The sequence below is a fragment of the Agelaius phoeniceus genome, chromosome 31, assembly GCF_051311805.1.
Source record: "Agelaius phoeniceus isolate bAgePho1 chromosome 31, bAgePho1.hap1, whole genome shotgun sequence".
NCBI classification, from domain to species: domain Eukaryota; kingdom Metazoa; phylum Chordata; class Aves; order Passeriformes; family Icteridae; genus Agelaius; species Agelaius phoeniceus.
In genome coordinates this window covers 1,504,360-1,528,307 of record NC_135295.1, presented here as the reverse complement: position 1 = coordinate 1,528,307, position 23,948 = coordinate 1,504,360, and the positions used below count along the sequence as shown (strand labels likewise).

The following is a 23,948-nucleotide window of genomic DNA, read 5'->3' as shown; positions in this document are numbered from 1 at the left end:
TGGGTCTCAGTCCTGGCCCTGCTGGCTCCAGGCCTTCATGAATTCTGCAGGAATGTGCCGGCATCACTTTTCAGACACAAGCCAGAGGATCAAATTCCCACCCCACACCCCCTTCTCCCATCAGGAGAAGCCTCTGGGTCCTTTCATGAGTCTTCCTGGTGACTTGGGGTGGTTTGGGAAGCATTTAGGAGGATTTATCCCCAAAATCTAAAGGCTTTGCCAGTGAGAGGATTTCAAGGTAGTTTTTTGCTTATATTGGAATAGACTGGAAGAAACTCTTGGAAAACGCATTGAACTGAGCTGCCTATGTGGATCTTGCAAAACAGCTCCATGAAAACCCCAGAATACCCAAAATATGCCAAAAATCTCCTTCAAGTTTCTTTATTTTCCCCCTCTGCGAGAAAAAACGATCACTTTGGGACAACAGTGAAACTTTGACACCCCAAGAGCTGGGCTGTAGGGGTGTTGCAGAGATTTTTCAGCGAAGGACGAGTTGTAGGGTCCTGTTGGTGGCCCCAAATCCCAGTTCTGACAAAAAAACCCCCCCGTTCCAATCCCAATCCCAGTTCCGACCCAAATCACATGTGCAGTCTGGATTCTCATCTTCATTCCCTGGGGTTTAGAACCCCAACCTCGCCCCAGTCTCAATCCTAAATTTAATTTTAATCTTAATCTTAATTCCAATCCCAATCCCAATGTTACGTGACGTCATCAACACCACATGCTATAGCCACGCCCCTTGTTAAAGCCCCGCCTCATTTTCGGTGGAGGGCGGGATCTCACCGCCTTCGCTCCGCCCCCAGCCGTGCCCTCCGCTTGTCGCCGCCCCCAGCCCTCCGCCTGGACCAATAGCAGCGCTGCGTCTCCCCGTGTCCCTCCCCCCTCCCCCCGTTGAACCAATAGGAGGCCGGCGTGGCGCTGGCCCCGCCCCCGCGCTGGCGGGGCTGTGGGGCCGGCGGAGGTTTTCCTGCGCCGCCATCTTGGATCGGCGGAGCGGAGCGAGGAGGGGGCGGCCCGGGACCCCCGTCATGGCCGCCACCGCCGCCAGCGCGGGTGAGCCGGGCCGCGGCGGCACGAACGGTGCTGGGGAGCGGGCTGAGAGCCTCAGGGAGGGCATGCGGGGCTGAGGGGGAGCACAAGGGGTCTGAGTGGACCCAAAGGCGGCCTCCAAAGCTGAGGGCCACCCTCAGGGGCGGGGGATGTCATGAGGGGCTCTGAGGGTGGTGAAGGGGCCCTGGAGGGGCTGACAGGGGCGTGAGGAGGCCCCTGAAGGGCTGAGGGGGAAATGGCACAGTGGGATGGGGGCACCCTGGAGGGGTCAGGGCTGTGTTTGTCTGGATTTGGGGTGCTTGGGACTGGGGGTCCCTGGTGGTATGAGGGACCCTCGAGGTGGTTTTGGGGTCCCTGCACTGGGTTTCTATCATCACTCCTTTGGATTTATTTTCCTTGACGGCTTCTGCCCCTTTTTCAGTTGTGTTTCGCTGAGGTTTTTCTTAACCCCCAACACAAAGTGCTGGCCCGGTATGAAGGTTTTGCACCAATGTTTCTTGGAGCTCTGTGGAGGAGGGGAGGGCCTGGAGCACGATGTTCCCTCAGCTTCGGCTCCTCGGGCTGCTCCCCAGAGTCCTCAACTCCCTGTGCGCAGGAAGCTGGGAGCTGCTGATCCCTGATTCTTGCCAGAAAAAGATCTGATTTTATCGATTTTCTGGCTAAACTGCTCTGAAGTGAGCTTGGATCCTGATGAGCCCAGCGTCTGTGAAGTCGTGATTGATTTACAGCATGGTGGCTGAGATCAGAATCTGAGCTTTGTTTGTTTTTGAGGTTTTTTTTTAGTCTTAGCTTGTCCTTTGTGGCTTGAAACACGCTCAGGTTTATCCAGGAGTGTTCAATGACACTGCTGAAGGATTCTGGGCTTTTATTTTAACGTTTCGGGAAGGTTTTGTGGTTTTTAATGGTGAACAAACACACTGGGGACTCATCCTGTGAGATACTCGTGGGTATCCAAGCATTTGTGGAAGTGGAGTCTTCAGGGTTCCGTGGTTTTTTGCGTAAGAAAGTTTTAAATTCTGAAAGAAATGAGAAAGAATTTTCAACATCTGTGTTTAATATTTATAATCATGGGCAGAGTCACCAACTTTTACACAGAGGGAGGGAAATACACAAGCAGTAAACATGGGGATTATTAGGAGATTAAATCCTGAAGAATTCTCACAAATAATGTGGGTCTTCTTTTCATGAAAGTGTTAAAAAATGGATTTCAGGGCTCCAGTGAATGCTGGATAATGCCCCAAAATACCCAAAACGTCATCATTTCAACCCCTTAGCAATGGAAGAAACATTCTTTTCTTAATTTCCATATTTCTTCTTGGAGAAAGTTCCCATGGGGATGAAAGTGCTGAGCTGGCATTTCATGGGAAACTCAAACAAAGTAAAAACCTTCTGCTTCAAAAAAAAAAAATCCATTTAATGTACCCCAGCCACAGAAATTTAAATGTTTTGTAAATAAAAAAACCATAAAAGCAGAAATATCAAAGCCTTCTAGTTGTGAGTGAAATGTAGAGTACTTTGAAGGCTGATTTATCTGCTCCCTAACATTTTGGGAAGATCCCAAATGGGTGAATTTAAAGCAAATCTTGGGAGATTTGATACCCAAACCTGAGCCTGGCAATTAACCCCCTGCTGAAGCTTCTGCAGCAGAAAGCACCAGTTTTGTACAATAAAAATGCACATAAAATCTGCAGCAACCCCTCTCATAAATCCCAGCTGGGAATATTTGCAGGGATTTTATTTTGGAGCCTTTTTTTTTGCCCTGTTGGGATGCCAGTGGTTGCAGCAGAGCCTTTCCCAGGAGAGCTGGGCTGGGAGCCTGGAGCAGTGATGGGGGCTGGGATTTGCATTTGCTCCTTTCTGGCCTTAATTAGATCCAGCCCATGGTGTGGGGGAGCAGGGATTGCTTCTGGCAAGGGCTGGGACACAGACCCAGCCAGGATTTTGGGAAAACACCTGGGATTTCTTGACTGGACACCTCCAGGAATGGTGACTGCAGAGCAGCCTTTGCTGGGAAGGAATTTTCCCTCACACCCATCCCAAAACTGCCCTGCTGTAACTTGGGGCTGTTTCCTCTCAGGGAGCAGATCCTGGCTCCATCCTCCTTCCAGGGAGGGAAAACTCCTCCAGGAATTCACCTCAGGGCTTTGGAATGGGGAGAAGACAGAAATTTGGGAAGGAATCCTTGTGTGTTTCCTGGAAATCCCAAAGGGTGAAAACCCCAGAGCTCTTCCCTTCTCGTTATTTGTGAGAATTCTTCAGAATTTATTCTTCTAACAATCTCCAGCTGTGTTTCCCTCCTTCTGCTCTCCCTGCCCTGGTTTTTGGGGGGCTGTGCCCACTCAAAGCAGGTCCTGGTACCCATCTGGGTCTGTCCTGATGCAGGAGAGGGAAATGTCCCTCATGGGCTGCGTGCTGGGCTCCAGGAATTCACCTCAGGGGTTGGAATGGGAAAAGACACAAACAGGGAATTTGTGTTCCTGTGTGTTTTCCTGGAAATCCCAAAGGGTGAAAACCCCAGAGGTTCTTCCCTTCTCGTTATTTGTCAGAATTCTTCAGAATTTTTTCTTCTACCAATCTCCATCTTTACTGCTGGTGTGTTTCCCTCCCTGCCCGTGCTGTCCCTGGTTTTTGGGAGGCTGTGCCCACTCTAAAGCAGCTCCTGGTGCCCCTCTGGGTCTGTCCTGGGATTCCACCTGAGCCAGGAGAGGGAAATGTCCCTCATGGGCTGCATGTTGGGCTCCTGGGAGATCTCAAAGGTCTGAAAATCAATTTTCTGTGTCTGTCCCTGTGTGGAGCTGGGCCCAGAGCTCGGTGTCACTTCCTTCCCCTGCCCACAGCGGAAATTCCTTCCCCTCACGAAAGGGATTCTCCTCTGTGCTCCAGAAACTTCATTTCTGTTCCCACCATGTCCAGATAGGGCTGGGGAAAAGGAGGAACCCTCCTGTCCTGCTTTATTCCCACTTGAAAACTTTGTTTTGTTCAACAAAACCCTTGGATGTCACCTTGGGACTTTCACAGCAGCACCTGAGCGATCCCAAATCGAGCAGAGAGGAGATGGGGAAGGGTTTCCACCTCTGGTTTGTTCTTTTTTTGTTGTTCTCCAGATGTATTTTAGAATTGCAGAGGATCCTGGTGTTTTGTGGCTGCTCTTGCTTGGGATTGTTGGTTTTGGCTCCTCCAGCTGGATGCTTATTCCATACTGGAGTCACCCCTGGGAAATCCTATGGATCTGCAAGGAAAAAACTTCCTCAGCAACACCAAGTGCTTGGAGGAAAACAAACCAGGCAGGCAGAGAGGCTGGGAGTGTTCATGTGGTAAAATGTGGTTAATTTTGGCAGAAATAGCAGAAATTTGGGAGTGTGTTTGCTGGGAGGTCCAGGCACGCCACTGAGGTGATTGTACAGCTCCACTTTTAGCTGGAAATAAACCAAAATGCAGCTGTGGAAGTGAAATTAAACTGTGGTTGGACTGAAATCTGGCTTTGGGCAGTGGAGAAGAGCTTGGCAACCCCAATTTAAAGCCCATTTTTGTCCCTAATTCTTTAAACCTGACCTCAGTTCTTCACTTTGTGCCCCCAGCTGTGGCTGTTCCTGCCCAAGCTGCTCTCGGTGCTGCTGAGGGTGGTTTGGGGAGCCCAACTTTGGGGTTTTTGGGGGTGTCTGGGTGGCTTTGGGGTCCCTGCACTTGGATAAAGCAGAAGTGGTTTGGGAGGTGCATCAGGCTCAGGTTGTGGTGGAGATTTTTGGGCTGGAGCAGTTGGTTCGTGGCAGTTTCACAGCACATGAACAAAGCCACGGCCATAAAAATATGCCCAGAGCTGACTGATTTCAGCCAAACAGGAAAAATGGGGTTTAAGGCATTTGAAAAGTCATTTTCTGCTGTGGAACAGACTGTTTGAATAGAGGGTGGGTTCTGATGGGGATGCTGGGATGTGGATTCAGCATCAGCCACACTGAGCAAGCTCTGAACAACTGCAGAGTGTTACTGGAAATGTACAGGGAATACAGGGAAAATACAGGAAAATATACAGGAAATACAGGGAATGTACAGGAAAATATACAGGAAATACAGGGAATATACAGGAAAATACAGGGAATATACAGGAAAATACAGGAAATTGAAATACAGGGAATATACAGGAAAATACAAGAAAATTGGATACAGGAAAATGAGATATAGGAAAATTGAATGCAGGAAATATACAGGAAAATACAGGAAAATGGAAATACAGGGAATATACAGGAAAATACAGGAAAATGGAAATACAGGGAATATACAGGAAATATACAGGGAATATACAGGAAAGTGGAAGTACAGGAATATACAGGAAAATGGAAATACAGGAATTATATAGGAAAATGGAATACAGGAAATACACGGGAAAATAACAGGGAAATGGAAATACAGGAAAATGCAGGGAAATGGAATACAGGAAAATGCAGGGAATGGAATACAGGAAAATGCAGGGAATGGAATACAAATATTCTATAATATATATAGAACATATTCTATATATAGTATATATAGAATATACAAATATAGAATATTTGTAGAATATTCTCTACAAATAGAACATTTGTAGAGAATATGAAATAGAATATTTAGAATTAAATAGGATATTCTATACAAACAGCTCAGCTCCTCCTCCCTCCTTCACGGAGCAGCCTCAGCCCCTTCCCTGCTCCCACAGGCTCCTCCTCTGTCCCAAACCCCAAACCCAGCTCTGGATTTGGGAGCCCCTTCCCTGCTCCCACAGGCTCCTCCTCTCTCCCAAATCCCAAACCCCAGCTCTGGATTTGGCAGCTCCTTCCCTGCTCCCACCAGGCTCCTCCTCTCTCCCAAATCCCAAACCCATCTCTGGATTTGGCAGCCCCTTCCCTGCTCCCACAGGCTCCTCCTCTCTCCCAAATCCCAAACCCCATCTCTGGATTTGGCAGCTCCTTCCCTGCTCCCACCAGGCTCCTCCTCTCTCTCAAACCCCAAACCCCATCTCTGGATTTGGGAGCCCCTTCCCTGCTCCCAGCAGGCTCCTCCTCTCTCCCAAATCCCAAACCCCAGCTCTGGATTTGGGAGCCCCTTCCCTGCTCCCATCAGGCTCCTCCTCTATCCCAAATCCCAAACCCAGCTCTGGATTTGGGAGCTCCTTCCCTGCTCCCATCAGGCTCCTCCTCTCTCCCAAATCCCAAACCCCAGCTCTGGATTTGGGAGCTCCTTCCCTGCTCCCACAGGCTCCTCCTCTCTCCCAAATCCCAAACCCCATCTCTGGATTTGGGAGCTCCTTCCCTGCTCCCACAGGCTCCTCCTCTCTCCCAAATCCCAAACCCATCTCTGGATTTGGGAGCCCCTTCCCTGCTCCCATCAGGCTCCTCCTCTCTCCCAAATCCCAAACCCCATCTCTGGATTTGGGAGCTCCTTCCCTGCTCCCAGCAGGCTCCTCCTCTGTCCCAAATCCCAAACCCCAGCTCTGGATTTGGCAGCCGCTTCCCTGCTCCCACCAGGCTCCTCCTCTCTCTCAAACCCCAAACCCCAGCTCTGGATTTGGGAGCCCCTTCCCTGCTCCCAGCAGGCTCCTCCTCTCTCCCAAATCCCAAACCCCAGCTCTGGATTTGGGAGCCCCTTCCCTGCTCCCAGCAGGCTCCTCCTCTCTCCCAAATCCCAAACCCCAGCTCTGGATTTGGGAGCTCCTTCCCTGCTCCCACAGGCTCCTCCTCTGTCCCAAATCCCAAACCCCATCTCTGGATTTGGGAGCTCCTTCCCTGCTCCCACAGGCTCCTCCTCTCTCCCAAATCCCAAACCCATCTCTGGATTTGGCAGCCCCTTCCCTGCTCCCACAGGCTCTGCCTCTCTCCCAAACCCCAAACCCATCTCTGGTTTGCCTGAGCTGTGCAGCTGAGGAAGCAGCGTGTGCTCCTCAGAGCAGCACATGAGGGACATTGCCCCATCCAGCCCCAGCAGATGCTGACACCCAGCTCCCTCTGACTGGGTTCCACTGAACCTGAGGGGGTTTGCAACTAAACCTGGTTGATTTTTCTCTGATTATTTTTCTCCCCACTCCTGTTTAGAGATGGCAGCCGATGTTTCCTCGTTGGGTGCCGCCGTCGGCTCCGGGAACGCCGGCTCGGGAGCCCAGGCTGGGGCAGCTCCGAGAGGCAGCAAGAGACGGCCTGGGTGAGTCAGGGAGGGAGGGCTGGGCCAGAAGGGCCTTTTGGAGGGAGTTTTGTTCTCCAGAATGAGCTGTGGCTGCTTCTGGGACGTTTCCTGCTGCTTTCAGGTGGGCTCTGTCCATCCTTTCCCTTTGTGGTCAGCTACCATTTATATAATTCTGTGCAGACATTTGACTTTATGATGTACTTCAGAGTTCTGTCTTGTAATTTTGAGTTAAATCTGTATTTCTCTTTGCCTGAATGGTGTGAGCTTGGTTATACTGAAATTTTCATTTATTCTAGCTCTCTGTCCACCTCGATGTGCACTTACTGTGCATTACACTTGTGAAGTTTGGTAATTTTATCAATATATCTATAATATATTTTAAGAAATTTTATCAATCTATCTATAAATGTCTCCCTTCTTTCAGTAGCCTGAAAAATCTGTATCTACAGATATTATTTTGTTACTTATACCACACTTAAAGAACAGTAAGTATGGAGTCCTCACTCCTCAAAGAGGGGGTTTACTGACATATTCAGAGGGAACTAAAAACTTTGCACCTCATAGAAGGAACAAATGCACACCAAAGATTGAGAGCTGCCTCAAGACCTGGTGGAACAGAGAATCAATCTGAGTTTTGGGGCCTTCCTCCAACCTTTGCAGCTGTGCTGTCCCTGGGAGGGGTGGGGGGAAGCCACAATGTGCTTGTGGGAGGTTTTTTTGTTTGCTCCAAATGCCTCTGCAAATTCAAAGGGAGTTGAGTGCTTGTTCCCAGATTTCTGGCACGAGAAATTGCCTCGGAATTTTCGAGCAGACTGAACTCTGTCTCTGCACCCCTCCCAGTCACTGAAACCCTTTCCTCCAGCCCCATTTGCTGGTGCTCCCACTCCCCTGCAGCTCCTCCTGCTCTGCTGCATGCACAGCTCTCCATCCCAAAAGGAAAGGTGAAAACTCCTCTGTCCTTCCACATGGACTGCTCAGAAGTGAGGTTCTGGCCCTGTGTGAGCAAACACTGCACAAACTGAACTTTAACTCCTGGAAGGTTTTTACCTCCACTTTTCTTGTTTTGTTTTAATTTTAAATGCACCCAATCCAGGTTTTTAAACTGGGAATGCCCCATCTGTAGGCTGTTGATGGTCCTGGATTCTCCTTGGAGATCCAGGCTTTTGGAGCAGAAGGTTGGGATTCAGTGGATGCTCCACGTGGGTTTTCTTCCTTTGGAACTGTTTTTCCTTGCTCTGTTCCTGATAGACACCTAAAAGAATTCCCCTTTTCAAACTTTGTTTTATATTAGAATCACTAAATTGCATTGGGATTACTTCATTTTTCCTTTCAGGAATCATCCATGGGCACAGACAGAAAAGCAATTTAAAGGAGAAACCACTTGGTTAGCAGTTATGTTTTTTTCTGTTTTTCAGGCTCGATTTTGATGATGATGGAGAAGGGAACAGTAAATTCCTCAGGTGAGGGAGAACATGGCATCCAGAAGTTTCTATCCTGTGTCTCTGTGTTTTCTCTGGAGCAAGACCTTTCTGCTCCTGGGGCTTTTCCTCTCTGGATGCAGTGGGAATTGCTCCAGTTCCTCAATATTCAGCAATATTCCTCCATCTCTGTGGCTTTTGTTGCTGTCTCAGACATTCATTAATCCTCATCTGCTGTAGGGATGCTCCAGTTCCAGAGACTTCCTTATTCCTGAGGAGTTGGCAAGGCTTTCAGGGCCTCCTCATGATCCATATGGAGCACAGAAGAGCTGGAATATCTCGTGGCATTTATTTGTAGCCACACTACGTGGTTTAGCATTGAATAACTCCAGTGATACTGGAGTTAACTCCAATAAAAACTTCAAATCACTCCAGTTCCACAATCCCCTGCATTCTTGGTGCTTTAAGGATGATTTCAGGATGATGAATGGGGGATTTACCAAGAGAAACCCTTGGATGGAGATCCTCATTTGGGCTACTTTACCTTCCAAGGGCAGTTTGGGGTGATCAGTGAATTATCCTGCACTGCCCACAGCCAAATTGGTGTTTTTAACCCCAGGCATTTGTTGGTGGCAGTTATTAAACCTTGTTTTCTGTGTTTTTTTGGGAAAGAAGGAAGTGCAAACACTTTAACCTCTCCCCCTTCTCCTAGATGTGATGATGACCCCATGCCAAATGATAAAGAGAGATTTGCCAGGTAAGAATTTGATGATTTAAAAGCTTTTTTTTTTTTTTTTTTGTGCCAAAAAACCTTAATTTGAGAGAGATCCTGCAGCTCCCTTCTCACAACCATCAATCTTTGAAGGGATCCACACATAACCCTTGATGTTTTTGGGAGCAGTTCATTGAGTGTGACAATGACATTCCTCTTTCTCACCATTCCTTTCAGCTCTGCCCTTGGACTCTCATTCTTTTCTCCTGCTCAAGAAATTTGCAGAGATTTCCAGTTTCCTGCTCAGTACAAGTTTTCCTTGAACAGGCTTTCCTGGCACACGTTGGGATTTGTGTGTTTTGGAGGGAATTACACAGAAGCTCTACAAACTGGGGGTTTTCTGGAGATTGCAGGGAATACTTGGATCAGTTTTTGGTGTCTGACACTATCTCTGAGTGTTGGGACTGAGCCCATGGGATTTTTACAGCCATTTTAAGCTCCATTCCTTTTTCTAGACATGTTCCAGCCCATCAATGTCCCATTTCCCAGGAGGGGCCCAAAAATGCCCCCTGGGTTTAGGGCAGTCCTGCTGTTCTTACCTTCCAAAGGGCTACAGGGAATTCCAAGCTGGGATTCTCCAGCTTTTTAAGTGGTTCGAGTCCTTCTGAAGTCAAGCAAATCAAAAATATCTTAAAAATATCAGAATACTTCTAATATTAGAAACAAGCCAATTAGAACTGGGTCACAGCCTCAGAAAATGTTTTGAAACTCCAACACATCAGGCACCAATTGAATGTAGAATGTTGCAAACTAATGACTGTTTTATTTTATGGAACTGTTCCTCTGCAAAACAGACCTGTCCCTAGGCTGGGTTTCCTAGTCCATCTTTCCATTTATTTTTTTTTTTTCCCATTTCTTTCAACTTTTTTTCCATTTTTAGCTTAGCTGGCTGATTTTATTTTTAGGTCTGATGATGAGCAGAGTTCAGCGGATAAGGAGAGACTTGCCAGGTAGGAGAATGGAGATTTCAAGCATGGACAAGCAGAGTTTTTCCTTTCCTTAATGTTTCTCTAGGCATCCCTTCTCTCTTTTTTTTTTATTTTATTTTATTTTATTTTATTTTTTTCCCTCCTTTCCTCATCTGCTGCAGAGGATTTAACAAACTCCTGGAAATGGCTGTGGAATTGGGATTAGGAGGGGAAAGGCATTGAGGAAAGGCACACCTCATCCTTGGAAGAACCTTTTTAGGGAATACATGAAAGGATTTATTTACCAAAGGGTAGAGCTCCTGCTTTCACCTCTAGCTTTGCTAACCTGTGCTAAATACAGTTCCTCTTGTCCTGGCTCCCATATTGTCCATCTGGGAAGGTTTTGTGTGCTGGGAATGCTGTTGGACTCTCAGAACAGGCAGGAAAAGCTGTCTTAGCTCAGGTGTTTTCCTTCCAGGAAAGGTGGTGTCACTGGAAACAGCATTTAATTTCCCCCTGAGTTTCTATTAGTAATTAATGAGAGGCTGTGCCTGAAACCACCAGAACAGTCACCAGGAATGGGCCCTGCAGACACCTGTGCCCATGTGCAGCTGATTTGTCACAGACTTCAGCCACTTTGGGGCAGTTTTGTCCTTAAAGCAAAACCTGACCCCCGGAGTTCCTTTGCTGACTGCACTGAGCTGTGCTGAAACGTTTGAGGAGGGCACAGAGGTGTCCCCAGGGTGGACAATCCCAGTTCTCCCACCCTTTCCTCGTGGCAGAGTGAAATGGAAACGTGGTGGTGATTCCCCAGTAGCTTTTGTTGTTGAAGGATCTTTGTTTTTCACACCTGAGCTTGTGAGTTTAGAGAAGCTGCCTGACTCAGAGGTCACTGAATGTCTGCACACACCTCGTAGTGATAAATGCTCCAGTTTTGTATTTATCCTTTTATTCACCTGCCTATCCTTGCTCCTTCCAACACTTCCATCTCATTTCACTTCCCACCATGTGCTTCCTTGCACATGATCCATCCTTCTGTAGAGGAAACCTGGCTTTGAAGCTCTGTTTTGGAAAACCCACCTTAGGATCCCAGTTCAGTGGTGTATCCTGGATAAAAGAACCAAGTTCTGCTCTGATGGGAGCCAAAGGGGTGCCAAGAACCTCTTCAGGTGGCAGCAGTGGTCTCAGAGCCACCACCCAGGTGCTGCCTGCTCCTGCTGTGCCCAGCTTGGTTGGCCTTGATGATCTGTGCAGAAATGAGGTGTAACCTGCTCGGGAGCGTTCCCTGCCGTGCTGGTGAGAGGGCTCTTGGTGTCACTGAGAGGTGCCTTCCCAAAGGTCAGCCCCAGCTAATTCAGCTCACTCAGAATCCTGGGCTGGCTGGGGCTGGAAGGAGCCTTAAAGCTGCTTCCCACAGCTCCCAGCAGCCCAGCTTGCCCAGAAGAGCAGATGCCCCAAATTTTAGCTGCAGACCTGGTGTGTCTGATGGTGCAGGTGATCTCATCCACCCTCCCATGGACAGTTACTGCAGGGAGGTGACTCCACTTTGGGAGCAGCTCCTTTGGCTTCCTGCAGCATTGTGTGCTGGATGGGGAAGGTCAGCCCAGATCCTCAGCATCCCCACGTTCCAGGGAGCTGCTGGGACTGAGGAAGGTCCAGGTGTAGCCTCTCCTCCTTGCCCTGTCTCCACACTCCCTGTGCACGCCCAGCATGTGAGGCTTGATCCTAATCCCGACGGCGTCTCCGTGTGTGTGTGTGTGTGTGTCAGGAACCTCCCTTACCCCTGACAACCTCACCTTCCTCTCTCCTCCTCCTCGCCCTCTGGCAGGGAGAACCACAGCGAGATCGAGCGCCGGAGGAGGAACAAGATGACGGCCTACATCACGGAGCTGTCCGACATGGTGCCCACGTGCAGCGCCCTGGCGCGCAAGCCGGACAAGCTGACCATCCTGCGCATGGCCGTGTCCCACATGAAATCCCTGCGCGGCACCGGCAACACCTCCACCGACGGCACCTACAAACCCTCCTTCCTCACCGACCAGGTCTCTGCCCGTACAGAAAACCCCTTTTCCTCTGTTTATTAAGGTCCTGGAAGGTCACAGTGAGGTGTCCCTGAAGGTTTCTGAGCTTGGCCTTGATGCTGCCTTGTGGGGATTACAGCCCAAACCCAGGGGGTGTTTTGGCTGTGGAGTTGAGAGGTGTCAACCTCTCACTGATCACTGAGAGGTGTCAGCCTCTCCTTTCTCTCTGATCACTGAGAGGTGTCAGCCTCTCCCTTCTCACTGACCAGTGAGAGTTGTCAACCTCTCCTTTCTCTCTGATCACTGAGAGGTGTCAACCTCTCCTTTCTCACTGACCAGTGAGAGGTGTCAACCTCTCCTTTCTCTCTGATCACTGAGAGGTGTCAACCTCTCCTTTCTCACTGACCAGTGAGAGGTGTCAACCTCTCCTTTCTCTCTGATCACTGAGAGGTGTCAGCCTCTCCTTTCTCTCTGCCCATATAAAAAGTCCCTTTTCCTCGTTTTATTAAGTGGCCTTAAGGTCCTGGAAGGTCACAGTGAGGTGTCCCTGAAGGCTTCTGAGCTTGGCCTTGATGCTGCTTTGTGGAGATTACAGCCCAAACCCAGGGTGTGTTTTGGCTGTGGAGTTGAGAGGTGTCAACCTCTCCTTTCTCTCTGATCACTGAGAGGTGTCAGCCTCTCCTTTCTCTCTGCCCATATAAAAAGTCCCTTTTCCTCTTTTTATTAAGCGGCCCTAAGGTCCTGGAAGGTCACAGTGACGTGTCCCTGAAGGCTTCTAATCTTTGTGGGAATTGCAGCAATCAGAGGGGGAAATTAAATGATGGGAGGGGGGGAAAAAGCCCAAACCCGGGATGGTTTTGGCTGTGGAGTTGAGAGGTGTCAACCTCTATCACTGACCAAGTCTCTGCCCATATAAAAAGTCCCTTTTCCTCTTTTTATTAAGTGGACTCCTGGAAAGTCACAGTGAGGTGTCCCTGAAACTTTCTGATCTTGGCCTGATGCTGCTTTGTGGGAATTGCAGCAGTCAGAGGGGAAAATTAAATTATGAGTGGAGGGGGAAAAAGCCCAGACATGGGGTGTGTTGTTACAGGATATGAAATAACACAAGGCTCACACGCAGCTTTCTTAAGGTAAAAAGAGTATTTTTAATTTCTGATTTTAACATTTATAGATTTTTAAAAGTGACAGTGGATTGTCCAACAACACTGGACAAACTTACCAGTTTATCAAATTTCTCCTCTTCTATCAAAGAATGCAAAACAATCGCTTATTTACATAAAACCTGTGAGAAAGTTCGTTATTGGAAGGCTTAAGAAAAATTTCAAAACCAAGGTGACAGGGATGAGTTGAGAGGTGTCTGTGTGTCTGCAGGAGCTCAAACACCTGATCCTGGAGGCAGCTGATGGCTTCCTGTTCATCGTGTCGTGCGAGACGGGGCGCGTGGTTTACGTGTCGGACTCGGTGACGCCGGTGCTGAACCAGCCTCAGTCCGAGTGGTTCGGCAGCACCTTGTACGAGCAGGTGCACCCCGACGACGTGGGCAAGCTCAGGGAGCAGCTCTCCACCTCTGAGAACGCCCTCACAGGTACAGCAGGGGCTGGCACGTGAGGGGCTGGCAGGTTGGGGACAGCCTGCAAAGGACTTGGATTAAATCCTTCCCTTTGTAGAGGGGACCAAGCCCTGGTGCCTTTCTACCAAGGATGCTGCAGCCCCCCCAGAGAGTGCATCTAAAGGTACCAGCAGTGACACTGGTGTCCTGCCAGTTCCCAGGACATCACCTGGCACCACACCTGGCTTGTGGAAGGACTCCCAGTGCAGCAGCATCTCCTTTTCATTGCCTTTTTTTAGGTCGTATCCTCGATTTGAAGACAGGGACTGTGAAGAAGGAAGGGCAGCAGTCCATGAGGATGTGCATGGGCTCCAGGAGATCTTTCATCTGCAGGATGAGGTAGGAAGGAATTCCCTGGGGAGATCTCTGAGCCTAAAGCCAGACTTGCTCCCTAAACCTGGCCCTTCCATGCTTTGATTTCAGCTTTTTTTGGGGCTTATTTTGATGTAGACATGACAGAACATGGTTGAGCTTTCCCTACAGACAAATTCTCAAAATGTTTGTTTGCCCTGTTGTTGTAGAAGATCCAATTAGTTTCAGTCCCCCTTGAGTTCTGCAGAATGAGGGGTTTTTGTGATGGAAATTCTTCTTATTCAAGATGTCCAGATCATTTCCATGTTGCTCAAGAAAGATCAAATCCTTTCTAACCCTGGTGCAGGTGTGGCAACAGCTCTGTGGACCCGGTCACTGTCAATCGTCTGAGCTTCATGAGGAATCGCTGCAGGTAAATGGCACATAAATTATATATATATATATATACATACAACACAGAAATATCACAGCTGAACAGCTTGCCTCACCTTCCCCCACTGCAGCACAATCTCTTTCTCTCTCCCAAGGAATGGTTTAGGTGCAGCCAAGGATGGAGAACCTCACTACGTGGTCGTGCACTGCACGGGCTACATCAAGGCCTGGCCCCCAGCAGGTAACAATCCCACCTTGTGTTCAGGTGGGCTGGGTTTGAGAACACATGGTCTGAAGTTGCCATTCCAGGAGCTGAATGTGCCAGGAAGTGCTTTGTAAACACATCTATGACTTTTATTTTAAGATTGATTTAATTTTTGCAGGTGAAGCAGCAGAGGTCTCTGTGTGTAGAGGATGAAAATAATATTGAATTGTCTGATGTGCAGCTTTTGCTGAAATTCAGAGATTTTCATTCCTTCTGGTGAAAAAAGGGAGGGGTGGACATCTTAATTTACCAAATCCCTTCATGGGGAAGAGTATTGAGTTACAGACCAGGGCAGAGAGATGTCCTGAAGTCCATTCCTCTGAAATTTTTCCTGTACTAACCTTGCTGGAATTTTTGGCCCTTCCCTCCCAGGTGTTTCCCTGCCTGATGATGACCCTGATGCTGGCCAGGGCAGCAAGTTCTGCCTGGTGGCCATTGGCAGGCTCCAGGTGAGTGCCCCATTCCCCTTTTCCAACATTACCTTGTCCTGGTAATCTCCAAACTTCAACTGTTGTGTCTGAAAACATTCCCTGATGGCCACAAATGCCAGTGCAGGGCTGGGAGCTGAGGGCCAGCGAGGGTTGGTGACTGTCCCTGTGTTCCTGGCAGGTGACCAGCTCCCCCAACTGCACAGACATGAACAATGTCTGCCAGCCCACAGAATTCATCTCCCGACACAACACCGAAGGGATTTTCACCTTCATCGACCACCGCTGCGTGGCCACCGTGGGTTACCAGCCCCAGGTGAGGACCTTTAGGAGCTTGTTAAGGAAAAAAGTGCTCTTGAAATTTACTTTGCCTTCTACATCGTGGCTCTGCTTGTCCAACAGAGCTGGTAAACCATGCCCAGGGCTTAACCCAGACATGTGTTTCTTCTCCACTGGTTGCTTTTCCATGTGTTTTTCCAAGTGCTTTGATCATGGGAAGGCTGGGTGTCTCTGGATTATGTCAAATGTCAATTAAAGCCATTTTTGCCTCAAATTGAGTTAAAGATCAAACACGAATCAACAGCTGTTGTGCTTTTCTTTTAAAAAACAGCACACCAGCTCTTGTGCTTGGGTTGTGTAACAGGGATTTGGGGGGGAAGAAGCAGGAACTACCTGTCCAAAGATGGATTAATCATGGAATCTGCCTGCCAGATGAACTGACTCGATCTCTCACAATTACTTGACAAATAGGAACTCTTGGGGAAAGACATTGTGGATTTCTGCCATCCAGAAGACCAACAGCTTTTACGGGACAGTTTTCAACAGGTAAAAGCATCACAGCTGCCCTCTGCATGCAGGGTGGAATTCAGATTGGAGCTCATTCCAAGACTGGAGTGTCTTGGTGCTTGCAAAACAACAAAATTGACTGGAAAACCAAGAAGAAAAACAAAGCTTAGATAATTCTCCTGTGCAAACAGTTGCAGATTTAGTCATATCATGGAATGCAAAATGAAACAGAAGCATCTTGTGTCTTAACTCCTGAATCCAGTCTTAACTCCAGCTCTGGCTGCTGGTCCAGTTGGCTTTTAGGGCCAGGGATGTGGCTCCCAAGTGCCTGCTTGACTTGGCTGAAACCCTGGTTCATCTCTAGGGCCCAGAACCCGCAGTGGAGGTGGTTTTCTTGCCCTGTTGTCGTTACTGTTATTTCTGAGGGCCTTGGACTGGTGGCAGGGCAGGTAAGGCTGCCCCTGTGGTTTCATGTCTCCAAAAACCAGCTGCTCATATCCATTGCTCCAAACCGTTGGAATGGGAAGCTACAAGCATGTGTTTCATTTCTTGGAGGCTTTTCCATACATCTCACCAGTGCAAAGGAGATAAGAGAAGTGAAGCCAAAACAAGGGGATTTTAGATTCCCCTCCTGGATCCTTTAGGAATCAAGCTGGCCCGAGGGAATAGCGCCATTTAGTTTGGGAAGGCTGAGATGTGGTGGTCCAGGTTTGAGGCAAAGGGCCATCACAGGGGGCTGGGGGGGAGCTTGTGCTCAGGTTACTCTTCCCCCACCTTTGATCAGGTGCTACTGATGCAATTCCCTTTTGGTTTTAGGTGGTGAAGTTAAAAGGGCAGGTGCTGTCGGTCATGTTCCGCTTCCGGTCCAAGAACCGCGAGTGGCTGTGGATGAGAACCAGCTCGTTCACCTTCCAGAACCCCTACTCGGACGAGATCGAGTACATCATCTGCACCAACACCAACGTCAAGTGAGTGCCTGCACAGGGACAAGAACCCAGGGCTGGGCAGCCTCAGCCTCTCCCCATCAATCTCCACAACCCTGGAGAAGTTCCTAAATCCCTCCGGCTCCCATTCTCTGCTGGGCTGTGCCAGGCAGTGGAGGGCTACAAAGTGGAGGAATTGTCTTTTTTGTGTGGCTTAGCAAGCTGCCAAAATTCAGCTCCAGCAATGCCTGAAATTATTGAAATCTGCCTTAGAATGCTCTTGGATTCCTGTCACAGCCTTCCCGTCTTTGGGAATGGTCAGAGCTGCTCTCTCTTTCCATGAGGGAGCTCCACACCCCTTGCAAGGACCAAGAAGCTGTGCCTGTGTGTGATCTGACAACCAGAAGGCTGGATTGCCTGGGAAAGGGAAATTCAGGATTTTTTTGCAATGTGGCAAAGTAGCACTGCTTCCCTGCAGAGCTGCAATCTGCTGCAAGCCTGGTTTCCTGCCCCATGTCAGAGCTCTCTCTTTGAACTTCTTCATTCCACACACAGCCATTCCCACACCCAGAACCCAAAAATCCCTGTGGAAGTTCAGAGCAGAGCAGCAGGGTCTGTGTGGTTGTGCTTGAGGTGTGCAGGGGCTGAGTATGGAGGAAGGAGCCTCCTATTCCATGACCCCACCTTTCAAGGAAACCAGGTGGAAACTCCCTCAAAAACCCCTTCACTCAAATGGGCTTTTGCATCTTGTCCCAGACATCCACACCCTGCTACACACAGGACCCAGCTTTGCTACCAGTTGAGACTTTTTAAAAAAATCTCTTTTTTTCTGTGTTTGCTTTGCAGGAACTCGAGCCAGGAGTCCCGGCCTGCCCTGGCAAACTCCATGCCAAGGCCTCAGCTGGGGCAGAGCGTCAGCCTTCCCCTGGACATGGGCACAGCCCCACTGCCCTCAAGGTCAGGAGGAGCTCAGCTCCTTTTTCCATTTCCTCCTTCTCCTCACACACCCTTCATTCCCAAATTCCCCTCTCTGCAGCCAGGAACTCCAGGCTGACAAATCCCTGGTGTAACCACCCAGAGCTGTTCCCTTGGGAATTATCTTGTGTTCCCCTGCCACAGACACTTTCTATTTCAGGCAGCAGCAGCCACCCCAGGCAGAGCTGGAAGTGGGCCCAGGAAGGGAGAGCTTGGCTGGCTATGAGCACTCACAGGTGAGTCCAGAGGGATTTGGGCACTCCCTGTTCATTGTCCTGCACTGTTTAAGTCACGCTTTTGCTGGGGGTTTAAAGGTGGTGCTACCAGGTTGAGGTGAGGTTTTAGGGGAAGGTGTTTGTTGGGTGTTGCTCAGTTCCATGTGGAATCAAAGAAACATGGAATAATTTGGGTTGGAAGGAATTTTAAAGCCCATCCACTTCCACTTCCTGCCATGGGCAGGGACACCTTCCACCGGACCTCTTTGCTGCAAGCCCTGTCCAGCCTGGCCTTGGACACTTCCAGGGCTGTGACTGTGCATCCTGACTGGTCCTGCTATCCCAAAAACCATTCAGAATCCCAGGAGTGGCTGGGCCCTGTGCTCACCCCCTGTGTGCTGAGGTGTGAGCAGCCCCATGTCCCTCCCCAGGTCCCTGTCCAGCCCGTGAGTGCTGCTGGCCCCGAGCACAGCAAGCCCCTGGAGAAGGCTGAGAGCCTGTTCAGCCAGGAGAGGGACCCACGCTTCGGGGAGATCTTCCCTGGCATCAGCACAGGTGGGTCAGCAGCTCAGGTCAGCTCCTCCTGCCTGCCCTGGTCACGTTTTTCCTGCTTGGCCCCTGTGGAGCAGCTCTCCCTGCTCCCAGTCTGCAGTGGATGCTCTGACCCCAGAGAACTTCCACGAGAGTTCAGTAGAAAATGGAAAAGAAATCAAAATTTCTTTTTGAATTTAACAAAATTCAACAAAAAAAAAGGATTTAATAATATTGTCTGGAGAAGGAACCAAGGAGTCTTCCTTCACACAGACACATCTCTTCCACCTGCTTCTCTCCCTGTTCCTGAGATGTCCCAGCCCAAAAATGACTCATGCTCTCTCCACAGATGAGAGCAAAGCCATCCCTGCCAGCACCATGCCAGCCAACCCTCCCCTGTTTGCCCAGGGAAACACCTTCACTGCTGCACGGCCTGCTGAGAACTTCAGGTGAGCCTTCACCTGTCCAGCTCCTGCCCATTCCCCTGCTGTGCCCTGGGCATGCCCAGCATCTGGGTGCCCACAGCCCTCTCAGCAGTTTCCCAGTGTAGAACCATGAATCATTTAGGTTGGAAAGGCCTTCCAGGATCACCAAGCCAGCCGTTAACCCTGTGTTTGCCACTAACCCCTGTCCCCAGCTGCCACACCCACGCATTCTTGGCACACTCAGGGGTGACCCATGGGCAGTTACCCATCAATTATTGGGCTCATTTCCCTCCACCAACGACTTGAGCAGAAGGGTTTGGTGCCTTTTCCTCCTGGAAGTGCCTCAGACACCCGTTGTGTTGCAGGAGCAGCAGCATGGTCCCTCCAGTGAACATCATCCAGCAGCAGCAGCCCTCGCCCTCCGGCCGGGTCCTCTCCCAGATTTCCCGGCACTCCAGCCCAGCTCAGGTCAGCGGGACCACCTGGGCTCCAGGGACACGGCCGGTGTTCACAGCCCAGGTAGCACAGCCCACACCCTCAGCTGCAGGCTCCCTGCTGCCTCCCAGCCCCTTCTCTCCATGGGGAACCATCCTGCTTCCTCCTTCGGGGCTGAGCCAGCAACTCCTCCCTGAGCTGAGGGTCGGGATGAAGCCGTGCCTCCTCTTCCTCTCCTGTGTTTTTGCTCTCTTACAGCAAGTGGCATCTCAGACAGTGAAGACCCGACCTCCTTCCTTTGGCATGGGGACATTCCAGGGCACGCCGTCCTCCTTCAGCTCCATGACAGCGCCGGGGTCGACGGCGTCTCCCACCACAGCGCCCTACCCAGCCCTGGCCAGCCGTGGCACAGGCTTCAGTGAGTGGCCTTTGGGGGGCAAAACACCCCTGGCAGCATCCAGCTGTGGTGGCACGTGCTCTCCATTGTTTTTGGTGGATTTTGGGAGTGCCTAAATGTAGGGGGCAGAGTTGGAAGTTGTGCTTTGACTGATGTCGGTCACCTTCAATCATCTTCTGTGATCACCTTCAATCATCTTCCAACCACAGGGCTGGAAGTTGTGCTTTGACTGATGTCGATCACCTTCAATCATCTTCCAACCACAGGGTTGGACTTGGGGTCCTTGTGGATCCCTTCCAGCTTGGGATAATTGGGGTCCTCCCAGCAGATGAATTTTGAACCATTTTAAAGCTGACTGGGAGGAATCAAACCCCTCTGGGAGTCTGTTTGTCCCATCCCATGGCAAACACCTGCATTCCTGTGGCAGGAATTCCTGCCCTGTCACCAGCAGCAGCACCACAGAGAGCACTGCCCTTCCCAATCCCATCAGAGCCCTGGAGAAGCTCCATTCCCAAATCAGGGGTGATTCACTGCCTGTGTTCTCTGTTCTCTGTCCAGCAGCCACGGAGGCAGCACCGACCCCGGCCCCGTTCCAGCCCCGCGCCGCCGACGCCGTGGGAATGTGGCCGCAGTGGCAGGGACAGCACCACGGCCCAGCATCCGGGGAGCAGCACGTGCAGCAGCCCCAGCCCGGCCAGCCCGAGGTCTTCCCAGTAAGATGGAGCTTTTGAACCCCCCAATCTGCTGGGATCCACTGGTCTTGAAGCAGCCAGAGCTTTGTCCCTCTGGTTCAAGTCAACTGGGGAGGTCCCAAACTCCTGGATAACCTGGTGGAGCTGGAAGTGGAGAGGGCAGGACTGGCTTTGTGGCTTTGTGGCTGATCTGTTGCAGGATCAGTGTGAAATTCTAGTTGGGTTAACCCTTCTAATTCTAATTAATTAAAAAAAAAAAAAAGCTACAGTTCAATGAAATTTTAAAAATTCCTGTGAATTCATAATCATCTCACCCCAGCTTTCCCAGCAGTTGGTGAGTACAGCTTAAATTTGCTGTTCTCCTTAAATTTGCCCTGCACACAGACCCTGTGTTCCTTGGGAAAGGAACCAGTTCAGTCCACAGCATCTATTCCAGCAACCCCATGATTAAATTACCCACGTGATCATGGAGCCATGGAATTGTTGAGGTTGGAGAAGCCTCTGAGATGGAGTCCAGCTGTTCCCCCTTAATTTCCAATCTAAACCTCCCTTGATATTCCAGTCTGGATCCTAAACCCTCTCCTTGTATCCTCACAGGACATGCTGACCATGCTGGGGGACCAAGGCCCCAACTACAACAATGAAGAATTCCCAGAGCTGAACATATTCCCTTCTTTTTCTGAATAAAACAAGCCTTAGGGGGAAACAGCATCAAGCTCTCTCCAATACCCACATGTAAAGGAAAACAGCTGAGTCTTTTTCTCAAGGAACTCTCTGAACACTTGCCACCTTCTGGAAGCAGAGCTCCGAGGAGGGATGGCCTTGGAGGACGAGGTGGTTTGGGCACCTCCTCCATGTGGGATTGTTCTGGAAGCTTCAGGACCTGAGTGCCACGAGGCTGAAGGCCCCAGAGCCGCTCCCAAGTGGATTTTTTTTGGGAGGGAGGGATTCCTGTCTGCATCACAGACAGCCCTTCCAAACTTTTTAAGGTGGCTTTTGACTGTTTTTATTTCATTCTCTGCCGTGACTTTTTTTTTCTATAAAATACAAAACTATTGGAATTTTAAAATACTGGAAGGAACTCTTCCAAGTGTTAGCCCTGTAAACACAATCCTGGAGGGTGCTTCAGTAAGAATCCACATCCCAAGCCAGTGTTTTCCTCCTTTTTGGAGGAATTCTGGCTGTTTTTGGAGGGTTGTTACAGCATCTCCAGTCCAGGGTGCTCCACGTGGAGATTCCTGTGTTTTTCTGGAATCTTCTCTCTCCTGTGAACTGTGCAATGAAATCAGTGTGACCCATGAACCCCCCCCTCATTACCCTGGGATAATTAACAAGCCATAAAAATATTACCCATGTAGCTTTCTTCTGGATGAATCCATTTTCCAGCTGATGGTTTCTGTGCTGCCACAAATTGATGTTTCAACAGGTTGGTTTGGGATAAAAGCTGCTCCGTGGAATTTGATCACCTGTAGATGAGTTCCTTGTCCTCGTTTCGGAGCTGGATGGAGGAGAATCCCTGGATTTGAGAGGATTTTTCAGGGAATTGCTGAGGAACTGTGTGATTTCACTACATTTGCTCACTCACCTCCTTAAAAGAAGAATTCCTGCCATGGGATGATCCTGTTGCCAAATGACAAAGAGTAAGAGGAGAGCTGGAAAAGTAGGGAACAGAATGAAATTTTATATATATATATATATATATCTATATATATAAATTTTTAATTTTTAAACATTGACTTGGAATCTTCTGGCTTTTTCCATGGAAAAAAAACCAAAAAAAACCTAAAAAAAAACAACTTGTGGCCAGCCCTGCTCTCCTCAGGGGCTGGAAGAACCATTTGATTCCCTCTTGCTTCAATTCCAACAGGAAACTGAATTTCAGAGTTGGACTTGGAAGGAAATTTGGCACAACAGCAGCTGGGGAAGGATCCCAAGTGTTCCTGGTTTTGTTTTGAATGGAATGTGGGTGTTCCCCCCCTTTTCCCTGCATGTTTGGGGGGAGACTGGGAACCCCAGGCTGGTTGTGAGTGTCCTCTCTGCTGGCTGAGGGCAAGAATGGGGAACCCCCCCTGCCTTTTTCCAAGAGCTGATTCCTGACTGAAATCTGAAACCTTTGTGTCACCAACCCAGAGAGATTCCTCTTGTAAGTGGAGCAGGAACCTTTATTCTTCCCTCTCCTTTTCCCTCTGGAAAATTAAGACTTGAAGGTTTTGTTTTAATTGGTTTTTGGGTTGTTTTTTTTTTTTTTTGTTTTTTGTTTTTTTTTAATTTTATTCCAAATTTCTCTATGGAAAAGTGGGAACATCCCATTTGAAGTCATCCTGGGAGTCTGTTCCCAGCAGTAACCTCCTCCCCAGCATCCCATCACATCCTGGGCCCTTCAGTTCTTCAAGGGGAAGGAAAATCCCCATTTCCCTGAGCCCTTCCAGGTCCTGGGGCTGTATCCCCCCCAAATTTTCCAGATCCTGGGAGCTGGAGGAGCCCAATCTGTTGGGAAGGAGAATGAGGAGAGGCTGGCAGGGCTCCCAGGGCTATTGGGGGGCACAGGGGACAGGCTGGGCCTTTCCCCCCTCTTTGGGAGCTCCAGTGTTTGTCCTGGGGTGGAATTTTATCCTCCACCCCCGGGGGGGCAGGAGCTGAACCCCCTCAGGTTTGTCCCAGCCCCAGGTGGATTCTGGGCAGCAGAGATTTTCCAACAAGAGATTTTTTTTCCCCCGTTTTCCAACCTTTGTCTCACTTCTGCCTCTTTCTTGGAGGAATGTCCCTAAATCCTCATCCCCTCCCCTTTCTGTTCCTGTTCCCTCCTTGTTTTGTCCCCCATTTTCCCCCCCCAAGCCTCCTCTTCTCATTTTGCCCCCCAGACCCCTCGTGCTGCCCCGTTTGTCCCCGTTTGTCCCCGTTTGTCCCCTGGGTTCCCGGTCACCCAGTGCCACGTCAGGGCCTCGTGCTCCAGGGGATGATTCTGCCCTGGAGCCCCGAGGTGACTCAGCCTCCTCCGTGTCCCCACAGAGGTCACACATGGGGGTGGCCCCGCTCTTGGGGACCCCCGTGGGGAAGGGGGGACAGGGACCCTCCCTCCCCTGTCCCCTCCTGGTCCCTGGCACGGTCTGTCCTTGTTCCCATGGCTGGGGGGTGACGGTGACAGTGATGATGATGATGATGATGATGTCCCCGGTGTGACACATCTGGGGTGGCTCTGGTGCCACGTGATGAGGTGACAGTCACTGCAGTGATGAGGTGACAGTCACTGCAGGCAGCGCCGCC

At 49.8% G+C, this 23,948-nt stretch overlaps 1 protein-coding gene across 9 annotated transcripts; it reads left to right on the top strand.

Annotated features, from left to right (window-relative positions):
* The first annotated feature begins 935 nt into the window (after positions 1-935).
* On the top strand, positions 936-22,903 carry ARNT (aryl hydrocarbon receptor nuclear translocator). Of its 9 annotated transcripts, none has more exons than XM_054651396.2 (23): positions 936-1,053; positions 7,113-7,218; positions 8,616-8,660; positions 9,331-9,375; positions 10,296-10,340; positions 12,127-12,340; positions 13,691-13,904; positions 13,987-14,052; positions 14,168-14,267; positions 14,587-14,652; positions 14,768-14,853; positions 15,250-15,326; positions 15,487-15,621; positions 16,056-16,130; positions 16,908-17,059; positions 17,861-17,971; positions 18,150-18,225; positions 18,636-18,759; positions 19,085-19,184; positions 19,526-19,628; positions 19,854-20,013; positions 20,551-20,705; positions 21,282-22,903. In XM_054651396.2, exons 1-23 carry the CDS (start codon positions 1,029-1,031, stop codon positions 21,369-21,371), a joined length of 2,370 nt encoding a protein of 789 aa, XP_054507371.2. In that variant the 5' UTR covers positions 936-1,028; the 3' UTR covers positions 21,372-22,903. The 9 variants fall into 9 exon arrangements, with proteins under 9 accessions (XP_054507371.2, XP_054507368.2, XP_077047937.1 ...); XM_054651393.2 differs by having other exon boundaries at positions 19,526-19,679; positions 20,554-20,705; XM_077191822.1 differs by having other exon boundaries at positions 19,526-19,679; positions 20,551-20,696.
* Positions 22,904-23,948: the final 1,045 nt, after the last annotated feature.

Excerpts from the sequence above, each read along its gene's own strand:
- ARNT (XM_054651392.2), top strand. The coding sequence starts at position 1,029 with ATGGCCGCCACCGCCGCCAGCGCGG. Across the intron at positions 1,054-7,112 it reads CGCCACCGCCGCCAGCGCGG|AGATGGCAGCCGATGTTTCC; the intron begins GTGAGCCGGGCC and ends ACTCCTGTTTAG. Across the intron at positions 16,131-16,907 it reads TACGGGACAGTTTTCAACAG|GTGGTGAAGTTAAAAGGGCA; the intron begins GTAAAAGCATCA and ends TTTTGGTTTTAG.